This window comes from Oncorhynchus kisutch, linkage group LG27 (genome assembly GCF_002021735.2).
Source record: "Oncorhynchus kisutch isolate 150728-3 linkage group LG27, Okis_V2, whole genome shotgun sequence".
In the NCBI taxonomy this organism is placed as follows: Eukaryota; Metazoa; Chordata; class Actinopteri; order Salmoniformes; family Salmonidae; genus Oncorhynchus; species Oncorhynchus kisutch.
In genome coordinates, this window is record NC_034200.2 from 20,488,936 (window position 1) to 20,502,101 (window position 13,166).

At 44.1% G+C, this 13,166-nt stretch overlaps 1 protein-coding gene across 2 annotated transcripts in view; it reads left to right on the forward strand.

Moving 5' to 3' along the window:
- LOC109872260 (catenin delta-2-like) overlaps positions 1–13,166 on the forward strand; it is a 101,393-nt gene that overhangs the window by 63,892 nt on the left and 24,335 nt on the right. For both annotated transcript variants that reach the window (XM_031806940.1, XM_020463438.2), the window contains 2 exons: positions 7,925–8,057; positions 11,857–12,070. In XM_031806940.1, coding sequence (XP_031662800.1) covers positions 7,925–8,057; positions 11,857–12,070 — 347 coding nt within the window. The remainder of the gene's footprint in view (positions 1–7,924; positions 8,058–11,856; positions 12,071–13,166) is intronic.

Consider the following 13,166-nt stretch of genomic DNA (forward strand, 5'->3'; position numbering starts at 1 on the left):
ATTTCAAACACGGATTCAACCACAAAGACCAGGGATGTTTTCCAATGCCTTGCAAAGAAGGACATCTATTGTTAGATGGGTAAAAAGAAAAAGCAGACATTAAATATCCTTTTGAGCATGGTGAAGTTATTAATTACAGTTTGGATGGTGTATCAATACACCCAGTCACTACGAAGATACAGGCGTCCTTCCTAACTCAGTTGCCAGAGAGGAAGGAAACACAGGCAATGGAACATCTGGATAGAAGAAACGGCTCAGGTCAAACAAAAGGAAATATATAATTGTGGATAAAGTTAGTATAAAGTTTATGCCGCAGGCTTCGGCTCCGAGGGTCATGTGTTCAATCCCAGTGCTATGCACTAGTGATGGGAAACCGAGGCTTTCTAAATGCTTACACCAAATTGTGCAGAGAGTAAAAGTATAGATTATTTCAAATTCCTTATATAAGGCAAACCAGATGGCACGATTTTCAAGTTGTTTTAAATTTACAGAGAGTCAAGGGCACACTCCAACACTCAGACATAATTTACAAATGAAGCATGTGTGTTTAGTGAGTATGCCAGATCAGAGGCAGTAGGGATTACGAGGGATTTTCTCTTGATAAGTGTGTGAATTGGACCACCACTTTCTTTAGCAATGTGGTGGAGTAAAAATAAAAGTTGACAAAAATATAAATAGTCAAGTACAGGTTTAATTAGTACTTTAAAGTATTTTTACTTACAGTGCATTCGGGAAGTATTCAGAGACCTTGACTTTTTCCACATTTTGTTACGTTTACAGTCTTCTAAAATGGATTTTTAAAAACATCCTCATCAATCTACACACAATACTCCATGACAAAGCAAAAACAGGTTTTTATAAAATTGAGCAAAAACAAGATACCTTACTTAAGTATTCAGACACTTTTGAGACTTGAAATTGAGCTGAGGTGCATCCTGTTTCCGTTGATCATCATTGAGATGTTTCTACAACTTCATTGCAGTCCGTTTGTGGTAAATGTAATTGATTGGACAAGATTTGGAAAGGCACACACCTGTCTATATAAGGTCCCACAGTTGACAGTGCATGTCAGAGCAAAAACCAAGTCGAAGGAATTGTCCGTAGAGCTCCGAGACAGTATTGTGACGAGGCACAGATCTGGGGAGGGGTACCAAAAAATTTCTGCAGCATTGAAGGTCCATAAGAACACAGTGGCCTCCATCATTCTTAAATAGAAGAAGTTTAGAACCACCAAGACTCTTCCTAGAGCTGGCCGCCTAGGCAAACTGAGCAATCGGGGGAGAAGGGCCTTGATCGGGGAGGTGACCAAGAACCCGATGGTCACTCTGATAGAGCTCCAGAGTTCCTCTGTGGAGATGGGAGAACATTCCAGAAGGACAACCATCTCTGCAGCACAACCATCTCTGCAGCACCAATCAAGGAGTGACCAGACGGAAGCCACTCCTCAGTAAAAAGCACATGACATCCCGCTTGGAGTTTACCTAAAGGACTCTCAGACCATGAGCAACAAGATTCTCTGGTCTGATGAAACCAAGACTGAACCTGCATGCCAAGTGTCATGTCTGGAGGAAACTTGGCACCATCCCTACGGTGAAGTATGGTGGTGCAACATCATGCTGTGGATATGTTTTTCAGAGGTAGGGACTGGGAGACTAGTCAGGATTGAGGGAAAGATGAATGGAGCAAAGTACAGACAGATCCACAACTGATGATGGTGCAGGCAGAGATGGTCGCCTCACTTCGAGTTCTTAGGAAACTATGCAGTATTTTGTTTTTTTATGTATTATTTCTTACATTGTTACCCCAGGAAATCTTAAGTCTTATTACATACAGCCGGGAAGAACTATTGGATATAAGAACAACGTCAACTTATCAACATTATGACCAGGAATATGACTTTCCCGAAGTTGATCCTTTGTTTGGACCTCCACCCAGGACAATGGATCTAATTCCAGTAGTCGATCCAAAACAACGATGGCACAGAAGGGGCAGATGAAGCGGCCACCTGACCAGGCTCCGTAGACGTGCACAACGCGCACCGCTCCAGAGTATGCTACTAGCCAATGTCCAGTCTCTTGACAACAAGGTATATGAAATTCGAGCAAGGGCTGCATTCCAGAGAGCCACCGGGCTTCTCCATGCATCGCGCCGACAGAGATAAACACCTCTCTGGGAAGAGGATGGGAGGGGGTGTATGCTTTATGATTAACGACTCATGGTGTAATCATAACAACACACAGGAACTCAAGTCCTTCTGCTCAACCGATCTAGAATTTCTTACAATCAAATGCCGGCCATTTTACCTACCAAGAGAATTTTTATCAGTTATAGTGACAGCTGTGTACATTCCCCCTCAAGCAGACACCAAGACTGCCATCAAGGAACTTCCCTGGACTATATGCAAACTGGACACCATACATCCTGAGGCTGCATTTATTGTAGCTGGGAATTTTAACAAAGCAAATTTGAGATCAAGGCTGCCTAAAATCTACCAGCATATTTATTGTGCTACGCGCATGCGCAATACCCTCGACCACTGCTACTCTAACATCCGCGATGCATACAAAGCCCTCCCCCGTCCTCCCTTCGGCAAATCCGACCATGAAGTGATCTTGCTCCTTCCGTCTTAAAGGCAGAAACTCAAACAGGATGTACAAGTGACAACAACCATTCAACTCGGGTCCGACCAATAGGAAGCCACGCTTCAAGATTGTTTAGATCAATATGTTCCAGTCAGCTTCAGAGAACAACATCGACCAATACGCTGACTCTATGAGTGCGTTTATAAAGAAGTGCATTGGAGATGTTGTACCCACTGTGACTATTAAAACCTACCCTAACCGGAAACCGTGAATGGATGGCGGCATTCGCACAAAACTGAAAGCGCGATCCACCGCATTTAACCATGGAAAGAGGTCTGGGAATATGTCTGAATATAAACAGTGTAGTTATTCCCTCCGCAAGGCAATCAAATAAGCAAAATGCCAGTACTGGGACAAGGTGGAGTCGCAATTCAACGGCTCAAACACAAGACATATGTTGCAAGGTCTACAGGAAATCACTACAAAAAGAAATCCAGCCATGTAATGGACACCGATGTCACGCTTGCAGACAACTAAACACCTTCTTTGCCCGATTTGGTGATTATACAGTGCCACCGTCGTGGCCCGCTAACAAGGACTGCCCCCCCCCCCCTCTCCTTCTCCGTGGCTGACATGAGTAAAACATTTAAACGTGTTAACCCTCGCAAAGCTGCTGGCTCAGACGGCATTCCTAGCTGTGTCCTCAGCGCATGCACAGACCAGCTGGCTGGGGTGTTTACGGACATATTCAATCGCTCCCTAAGATGGCTACCATTGTTCCTGTACCCAAGAAGGCAAAGATAACAGAACTAAATGACTACCGCCCCGTAGCACTCACTTCTGTCATCATGAAGTGCTTTGAGAGACTAGTCAAAGATCATATTACCTCCACCTTAGACCCACTTCAGTTTGCCTACCGCTCCAATAGGTCCACAGACGACGCAATTGCCATCACACTGCACACTGCCCTATCCAATCTGCACAAGAGGAATACCTATGTAAGAAAGCTGTTCATTGACTACCGCTCAGCATTCAACACCATAGTACCCAAGCTCATCATCAAGCTGGAGGCCCTGGGTCTCAACCCTGCCCTGAGCAATTGTGTCCTGGACTTGTTGACGGGCCGCCCCCAGGTGGTGATGACCCCCAACACTGGGGCCCCACAAGGGTGCGTGCTCAGCCCCCTCCTGTACTCCCTGTTCACCCATGTTTGCGTAGCCATGCACGCCTCCAACTCAATCATAAAGTTTGCAGACGACACAACAGTAGTGGGCTTGATTACCAACAACGACGAGACAGCCTACAGGGAGGAGGTGAGGGCACTCTGAGTGTGGTGTCAGGAAAACAACCTCTCGCTCAACGTCAACAAAACAAAGGAGATGATCGTGGACTTAAGGAAACAACAGACGAAGCACCCCCCTATCCACATTGAAGGGATAGCAGTGGAGAAACTGAAATGGTCCACCCACACAGGCAGTGTGGTGAAGAAGGGGCAAACAGCGCCTCTTCAACCTCAAGAGGCTGGAGAAATTTGGCGTGTCACTTAAAACCCTGACCAACTTTTACAGATGGACAATCAAGTGCATACTGTCAGGCTGTATCACAGCCTGGTACTGCAACTGCACCGCCCTCCATGACACCTACAACGCCTTCACAGGAAGGCCAAAAAGATCATCAAGGACATCAACCACCCGAGCATTTGCCTATTCACACCGCTACCATCCAGAAGGTGAGGTCAGTACAGGTGCAACAAAGCTGGGCCCGAGAGACTGAAAAACAGCTTCTATCTCAATGCCATCAGACTGCTAAACAGCCATCACTACCTCAGAGGCTGCCGCCTACAATTAATACCCAATCACTGACCACTTTAATAAATGGATCACTATTCACTTTATACAATTCCACTCTAAATATTGCCACTTTAATGTTTACATATCTTACATTACTCATATCACATGTATACACTGTATTTTAATACCATCTATTGCACCTTGCCTACGCCGCTCAACCATCGCTCATCCATATACTTGCATGTACATATTCTCATTCACCCCTTCAGGTTTGTGTGTATTAGGTTGTTGTTTGGGAATTGTTAGATTACTTGTTAGATATTACTGCACTGTCGGGAACTAGAAGCAGAAGCATTTCACTACACTCACATTAACATCTGCTAACCATGTGTATGTGACAAATAACATTTGATTTTATTTGATGAATACATGCTCCAGAGCGCTCAGGACCTCAGACTGGGGCGACGGTTCACTTTCCAACAGGACAACAACGCTAAGCACACAGCCAAGACAACGCAGGAGTGGCTTCGGGACAGGTTTCTGAATGTCCTTGAGTAGCCCAGTCAGAGCCTGAACTTGAACCCGATCAAACATCTCTGGAGCAGCAACGCTTCCCATCCAACCTGACAGAGCTTGAGAGGATCTGCAGAGAAAAATGGGAGAAACTCCCAAAATACAGCTGTGCCAAGCTTGTAGTGTCATAACCAAGAAGACTTGAGGCTTTAATCAATGTCAAAGGTGCTTCAACAAAGTACTGAGTAAAGGGACTGAATACTTATGTAAATGTGATATTTTATTTTTAATACATTTTACAACATTTTAAAGAATCTGTTTTTGCTTCGTCATTATGGGGTATTGTGTGTAGATTGACAAGGGGGAAAAAAACTATTTAATCAATTTTAGATTAAGGCTGTAATTGTCACACCCTGACCTTAGAGAGCCTTTTTATTTCTCTATTTGGTTAGGTCAGGGTGTGATTTGGGGTGGGCATTCTATGTTGTCTATTTCTTTTTTTTGCCGAGTATGGTTCCCAATCAGAGGCAGTTGTCTATCATTGTCTCTGATTGGGGATCATACTTAGGCAGCCTTTTTTCCCACCTGTGTTTGTGGGTAGTTATTTTCTGTTTAGTCTCTGTTATCTGACAGAACTGTTCGCTTTCGTTTTGTTACTTTGTTCGAGTGTTTTTTGATAATAAAAAAATCATGAACACTTTTCACGCTGCGCTTTGGTCCTCTCCTTCCGACGACAGGCGTTACAGTAATGTAACAAAATGTGGAAAACATCAAGGGGTCTGAATACTTTCTGAATGTACTGTAAATACTTTACACCACTGGTTAATAGACAGATTAATATGGCTATGGATGCAACCATGCCTCACAGGGACACACCACAGAGTATGTGATCAAGCTTCATAATCATCAGCGATGAGAGGAGAAAAAAAATCTACTTTTGAATCATACTTCCTCCCATTGGTCAATTGTTTTAAACAAAAGGATCTCAATCCCTCCCCGCTCCTCTGCATTCATTCCCTTTGATGAATTATATTCACGGGCAATCATTTCTGACGACTGCACACCAGTCAGCTCCAATCACTCAACAATAAGTGCTCAGTTGGGTAACAGTGGAGCCTAGCTAATGCCGGAACTGTACTGAGCATGCCCAGTGCCCACTAGTGTGGGGTTAAGATGCTTGGTAGAAGGGTGCAGGGAGTCTTCACAACTGACCATGTATTCTGGAAATGGAATGATATTCCACAGTGTTTGGTTGGTACACTGCTCCCCTACCGTTTGAAACACCACTTTCATTGTGACAGTTCTGAAGAGGCTCAGAAGAGACGTTGAGAGCTGGGCTCCCTGGTGTTTTATTTATCTGGGTTTTGTTTTATGTGATTGAGGTCAGAGAGAATCCCAACTAGACCCCCATCACTCCGTTGACCTTTTTGAAAGTTAACATTTCTCTTTCTTTGTAAATGGTCGTGGCTTCTTCCATTTCTCCCTTTCTCACGTTAGTGGTGGTTGGTATTGCTGGGAGAAGGATTGTGAGGAGATGAAATGTTCCTGAGGCTCTTACCCGTCGTAGTGTGTACATCACTGACTGTGGCGGCTCCGCAGCTTCCAAGCCTTTTGGATAAGAATTAGCTCTCTTCCTAGTTTTCATCTCCCTCACACCCTCTCTCTCTCTCGCTCCCTCACACATCTCTCCTTCTCTCTCACATATCTATATTCCCCCCTCATCTCCCTCCTTCTCACATTTCTCTTCCTCTCTTCCCCCTCCTCTCTCTCTCTCTCTCTCTCTCTCTCTCTCTCTCTATCGCACATGTCTCTCCCTCATCAAAACTCTCTCTCTCTTTCTCTCTTACGTGAACCCACTCGTTAATGCAATTGATTCTCGGTCTTTGAGAGCCGGTGACATGTGGAGTTGAGAAGCCAGAACTGGGGCATCTGTGTTGTCAGTGAGAGAGCTAACTGACAAACTAAAAGGCCTGATTGCAGACAGCTGTGATGGTTTGAGGTTGGACAGGTGCTGGAAGGTGTGTACAGGGAGGGTGCTGCCTTTGCACCAGTGTGTGTCTCTCTCTCTTTCTCTCTCTGTCTCTCCCTCTTTGTCTGTCTGTCTCTGTAGGTGTGCCGATAAGAGAGGTGTGGTAGTGGGGTAACACGGTGGTCAGGGGGATGACGGGGTGCTCTGACAGTCCATAGCTAGCCTCAGGCTAACGCACTAAAGCACCATCGCTCGCATCGCCAGAGGATAATGCTGGATGAAAGTATCTCTCATTCGCCAAGAGTAGGGATTCAGTTCTAGCCTTTATCATTCTCTAGTGAATGATTTAATTCAGAACTTGTGGGAATAGAAAACAAGCCTCGTTCTTGATTTGAATATCTCTTAGAACTAAAATGTTATTTTTTTCACACTATGGGGGCTATGTGCTATGGGGATGGTTTGTTTGGCAAATATGTCACACACGCAAGCTTTTTCATGCTCAACAAGCATATTACGTTGTTCATTATTCATGCCGATGTTTGTTTTAAATGGACAATGCATATGTCATGTGTCACTGTTTTTCTGCTCTGTAAGTGAACCTCAATGCAATGTAACCTTAGTGTCTAACTTAGTAGTCATAGATGAACATTGCTACACACACAATAAACCAAACCAAAGGGATTCAAAAGAAAGAGAGAACAAAAAGGTGCCTTATTATTTTCTGTAATGCAGAAATGACATTATACCAAAACACCACTTATAGGAATTACCACCGCAACAGCTTCTGCAATTTACCACGTACAGTAATCACCAGATTGCAGTCATCTGAAAAGATAGATTGAAGATTGCAGTATAATAGACAGTGAGTGAGTGTTTTGTTTAGCACTGTATTGCGATGCTTGTTCTGAGTTCCAAATGGCACTCTATTCCCTATGTGGTGCACTACCTTATGGGCCCTGGTCAAAAGTAGTGCACTAAATAGGGAATAGGGTGCCATTTAGGATGCAGATGCCTGTACAGATCCAGTGCTGTTCTGTATTCATCCCTGTGTTTCCCGTGGTCCCCTGCAGGGAGTTTGGCTGGAGAGACCCAGAGCTGCCTGAGGTGATTCAGATGCTGCAACACCAGTTCCCCTCGGTCCAGTCCAACGCTGCAGCCTACCTCCAACACCTGTGCTTCGGAGACAACAAGATCAAGTCTGAGGTAACCTGCACCAGGCTGATATGGCTACTCATACATTTCTACTGCCATGTGCTAGCGGGGACACCTGCATCCACTGCTACACATTATGAAATGTATATGCCCCATAAAGTTGTTAAATCCGTCGCTAACATATTGGGCTTTAAAAAAGTCAGAATCGGTCAGTGGGATGGCCCTGGGCAGCTGTTGTTTCATTTGAAACAATACAAAGTCCGCCTCCACCTTCATGTTCAGTACATCACCTAAAATCTATACCTTTTGTGAAACCTTTTTCGAGAATAATTCACAATTCTAGCTCAGGATCTATCCCAGGTGCTAGAATTGTGAATTCTCCTCACATTAATGGTCAGATAGTATTGCCTGATCTTGCCTCACCTGACTTTCCTCACCCTAATGTTGGATAGCTTGGTGGTGTCATGTCTGTGTGTAATATGTGGGGACGTTGGCTGGGTGAGGTAGAGGGATGGTGAGGTGGAGGGATGGTGAGGTGGAGGGATGGTGAGGTGGAGGGATGGTGAGATGGAGGGATGGTGAGGTATAGGGATGGTGAGATGGGGGAGGTGGAGATGGAGGGATGAGTTGCAAGTGAGATGCTGTCTTGGAGGGATTGGAAGAAAGTCATTAGGTCAGCGGATACCTTTTCCTGGAACACTGCTGATGCTCATCTCATCGCCTCTCTCAGACAGATATATCACAGGCAGCATGGGCAGACACACACACCACACACACGCACACACCTTGGCAATCACACATATAGGCACACACACACAGATATAGAACCACATACAGTGATATACTATATATACAAAAGTATATGGACACCCCTTCAAATGAGTGGATTCGGCTATTTCAGCTCATTGCTGACAGGTGTATGAAATCGAGCATACAGCCATGCAATCTCCATAGACAAACATTGGCAGAAGAATGGCCTTACTGAAGAGCTCAGTGACTTATAACTTGGCCCCGTCATAGGATGCCACCTTTCCAACAAGTCAGTTCGTCAAATTTCTTCCCTGCTAGTGCTGCCCAGGTCAACTGTAAATGCTGTTATTGTGAAGTGGAAACTTCTAGGAGCAACAATGGCTCAGTGAGTTGTGGACCGCCGAGTGCTGTAGCGTGTAACGTGTAAAAATTGTTTATCCTCGGTTGCAACACTCACTACTGAGGTCCAAACTGCCTCTGGAAGCAACGTCAGCACAAGAACTGTTCATCGGGAGCTTCATGAAATGGGTTTTGATGGCCGAGCAGCCGTACACAAGCCTAAGATCACCATGTGCAATGCCAAGCGTTGGCTGGAGTGGTGTGAAACTCACCGCCATTGGACTCTGGAGCAGTGGAAACATGTTCTCTGGAGTGATGAATCACGCTTCACCATTTGGCAGTCCGACGGACGAATCTAGGTTTGGTGGAAGCCAGGAGAACGCTACCTGCCCCAATGCATAGTGCCAACTGTAAAGTTTGGTGGAGGAGGAATAATTGTCTGGGGCTGTTTTTCATGGTTCGGGCTAGGCCACTTAGTTCCAGTGAAGGGAAATCTTAACGCACAGCATACAATGTCATTCTAGACGATTCTGTGCTTTCAACTTTGTGGCAACACTTTGGGGAAGGCCCTATCCTGTTTCAGCATGACAATGCCCTTTTCCATACAAAAATGGTTTGTCGAGATCGGTGTGGGAGAATTTGAATGGCCTGCACAGAGCCCTGACCTCAACCCCATTGAACACCTTCGGGATTAATTGGAACACCGACTGCGAGCCAGGCCTAACCGCCAAACATCAGTGCCCGACCTCACTAATGCTCTTGTTGCTGAATGGAAGCAAGTCCCCAGAGCGATGTTCCCACATCTAGTATTAGCAGCAAAAGGGGGACAACTCCATATTAATGCCCATGATTTTGGAATGAGACTTTCGACAAGCAGGTGTCCACATACTTCTGGTCATGTCGTGTATTTATAGTACTGCGAGGCGATGCACTGTAGCTGTGTGTGTCATCATGGTACCTTGTCTCGCCTAGCAGTATCTTGGTTATTTTTGGAGCAGAAGGCTGTGTGAAGGAAATTACTATTTAATGGGCACTCTATTTTAGTAACAGTAGAGCAATGGAGATGAAGGAGAGACATTTGTATAGTAAGTCAGTGTCTTCATAAACAGAAGGGAATATGCAGCATGCACTGGATAATGGCAGCATGTACTGTATGTAGCCTGCAATCTTCTGAGCCAGTGTCTATCACCTTTGCCAACAGAGCACCCAGATAAACAGGCTCTGATTTGTAATGGTTTTTCTCCTCTGTGTTTAATTGGAGTTGAGATGGACAGCAAGAGCAGCAGTGCTGATCCATTCTGTTGGGCCTAGCAGCACATCTGCTGACTGTTGGCACAACTCCCCTGGTGTGCGTGCGTACACACACGTCTGTACGTATGTTTGTGACACTCTACCTGGTCGTCTTATCTCACTTCCTCTGTCACTCTGTCAATATGTCACTCTGTCCTCTGTCGCTCTGTGACAGTGTTTCCTTGGCCTGTCTGTCTGTGTGCAGATGAACCAAAATGTCTGTTGTTTTTTCATTTTTAAACAACTGACCGACATTGGTTGAATTATTTGAATTCCATTTAGTTCTTTTTTTTCTGTGAGCTCAATGCACACATTGCAGTTTTTCTAGAGATAAATCAATCCAGTCTAAACTTTGCTATGTAGTTGGGAGTTAGTTGTAGTTTCCAACAGGCCAATATTCTACATAGTTTAGCGCAGAAAACATATTAATGAACTACAATGACCATGATCCATTGCGCATCTACTTGTCCGGTGTGTGTTTCTTTTACGCGCACTACGGAAGATAGAAGAATGCGCGATCGTGAGGTAATATAGAGAGCAGCTGTTGCTTCGCAAAGTATCTCTACCTGAAAATATATGATCTAAGAGATTGATAGTTGGTATTAAACATTCATAAAAGTATGCCTTATTTACTTTGAAGAAAATAGTGATTTTGTCAGACAACATAGGAAGCAGCTCTATAGAGATGAGATGATGATTTGGAATTAAATAATAAAGTAATCAAATAAACAAATGTATAACATTTTATTAAAGTAAAGTAATGTGAATAAATTATGATTAATAAGTGATAAGCAGTAATAGGCAGTCACTACCATCATGGGACTTTTATTAATTTGTTTTATTCTATGTTGTTACAGCATTCAACCCACATAATGCATAGCGCATTTAATGTAAATAATAAAACATATATTTTTAAAAATAATCGAACCGAAACTGAACCGACCTCAAAAAGCACTAATCGTTCAGCACTAATATGCAGCCACGTGACTCTAGAGCCCTCAAGCTCAGCTCTGGACCTCGAAGCCACTTCCACTGCGTCTTTTCATTGTTCCCCTCTAATCAGGGACTGATTTAGACCTGGGACACCAGATGAGTGCAATTCATTATTAGGTAGAACAGAAAACCAGCAGGCTCCGGACCTCGTAGGGTAGGATTTGAGACCCCTGCTCTAGAGTAATGAGGGAGGAAGGAACTGTCTGATCTGGCTCTAGTTGATTTATAGAGGAAAGGTACCTGAGTGAAATAAAGAACAGGATTCAAAGGGATGCCTCCAGGGATATTGTTGTCAATACTGAAAACTATAGATGACTTCTGTGGCAGACAGTTTGTAAAATTGAACTGCTAGCTACACTATTGCATGCATGTTTGTACTGTTCTTTGTCTATCTATTAATTTTGATCTAGTCTTGATTGATTCGTTATGATCCACTAACGTCCTCCTTTTCTCTCCTCTCCCTGTCTCCTCTCACCAGATCCGAAGGCAGGGAGGAATCCAGCTGCTGGTGGATCTGCTGGATCACAGGATGGCCGACGTGCACCGCAGCGCCTGTGGTGCTCTGAGAAACCTGGTGTACGGAAAGGCCAACGATGACAACAAGATCGCCCTGAAGAACTGCGGCGGGATCCCAGCCCTGGTCCGCCTGCTGAGGAAGACCACCGATGTGGAGATCAGGGAGCTGCTTACAGGTGAACAGAGTTTGGTGCTACGTTTTTACAAAGAGAGACATAACATAGCCTTGCTATATGACATTATAAAGGCTCATACCTGCTTATAGAAAGTTATTAAGCATTTTACCTGGATGCTTATATCTAGAGTTTATACACAAGCTGAATTTAACAGGACATTGGTACTGGGAGCTGGATAACTAATGAAGGCTATAGTGGTGAAGAATCACAAAGGCTTGCTATACTTGCTATATTGTATTTACTTTGCCATCATGGCCTTTTTTGCCTTTACCTCCCTTCTCACCTCATTTGCTCACATTGTATATAGACTTGTTTATACTGCATTATTGACTGTATGTTTGTTTTTACTCCATGTGTAACTCTGTGTCGTTTTATCTGTCGAACTGCTTTGCTTTATCTTGGCCAGGTCGCAGTTGTAAATGAGAACTTGTTCTCAACTTGCCTACCTGGTTAAATAAAGGTAAAATAAAAATAAAAAAATATTTAAAAAAGGGACTTTTCACATCAACATCCTTAGTGGTGGTTAAGCAGTGGTTAAAACTAATATCCGCAAATGACTTACTGGATAGAAAATTCCTATATTTTATTAAATACAATATGATGTAATACTTGCATGGTGCTATTATCTATTAAAGGAGCGCTGTTCTAATTGAAACATTGCCTAAATGTACTTAGTCAATAACAAGTGAGAGGTTAAATCCCCTAGTCATGTTTATAGAGGGCATTATTTTATTATTTATTTTTTACTGTAGAGAGGATTCTGAGCCTGGAAATGCGTTGGAAATAAACGGTTTGTGCTGGTGCTGTCTTAAAGGAGATTACCATATAAATGAGAAAGCAGTTCAACGCACGGAACACAGAGTCCCTCCTGTCACAAATTAATCAGGCATCAGAAAACCTTCCCGGCCCAGAGGAATTCTGCCTCTTCACTTCTTCTCTTCTGGCTGTTTAAATCAGAGTCACAGTGACCGCCTGCGCCTCCTCTCCCCTCCCTGTGACTGGGCAGGGATTAACGGGACTATTTACCCGTTTCTCTCCATCTCCCAGCCTTCCCGGTGCCACCGACTGCCAGGAGGCACCCTACTTAGGGAAGCGG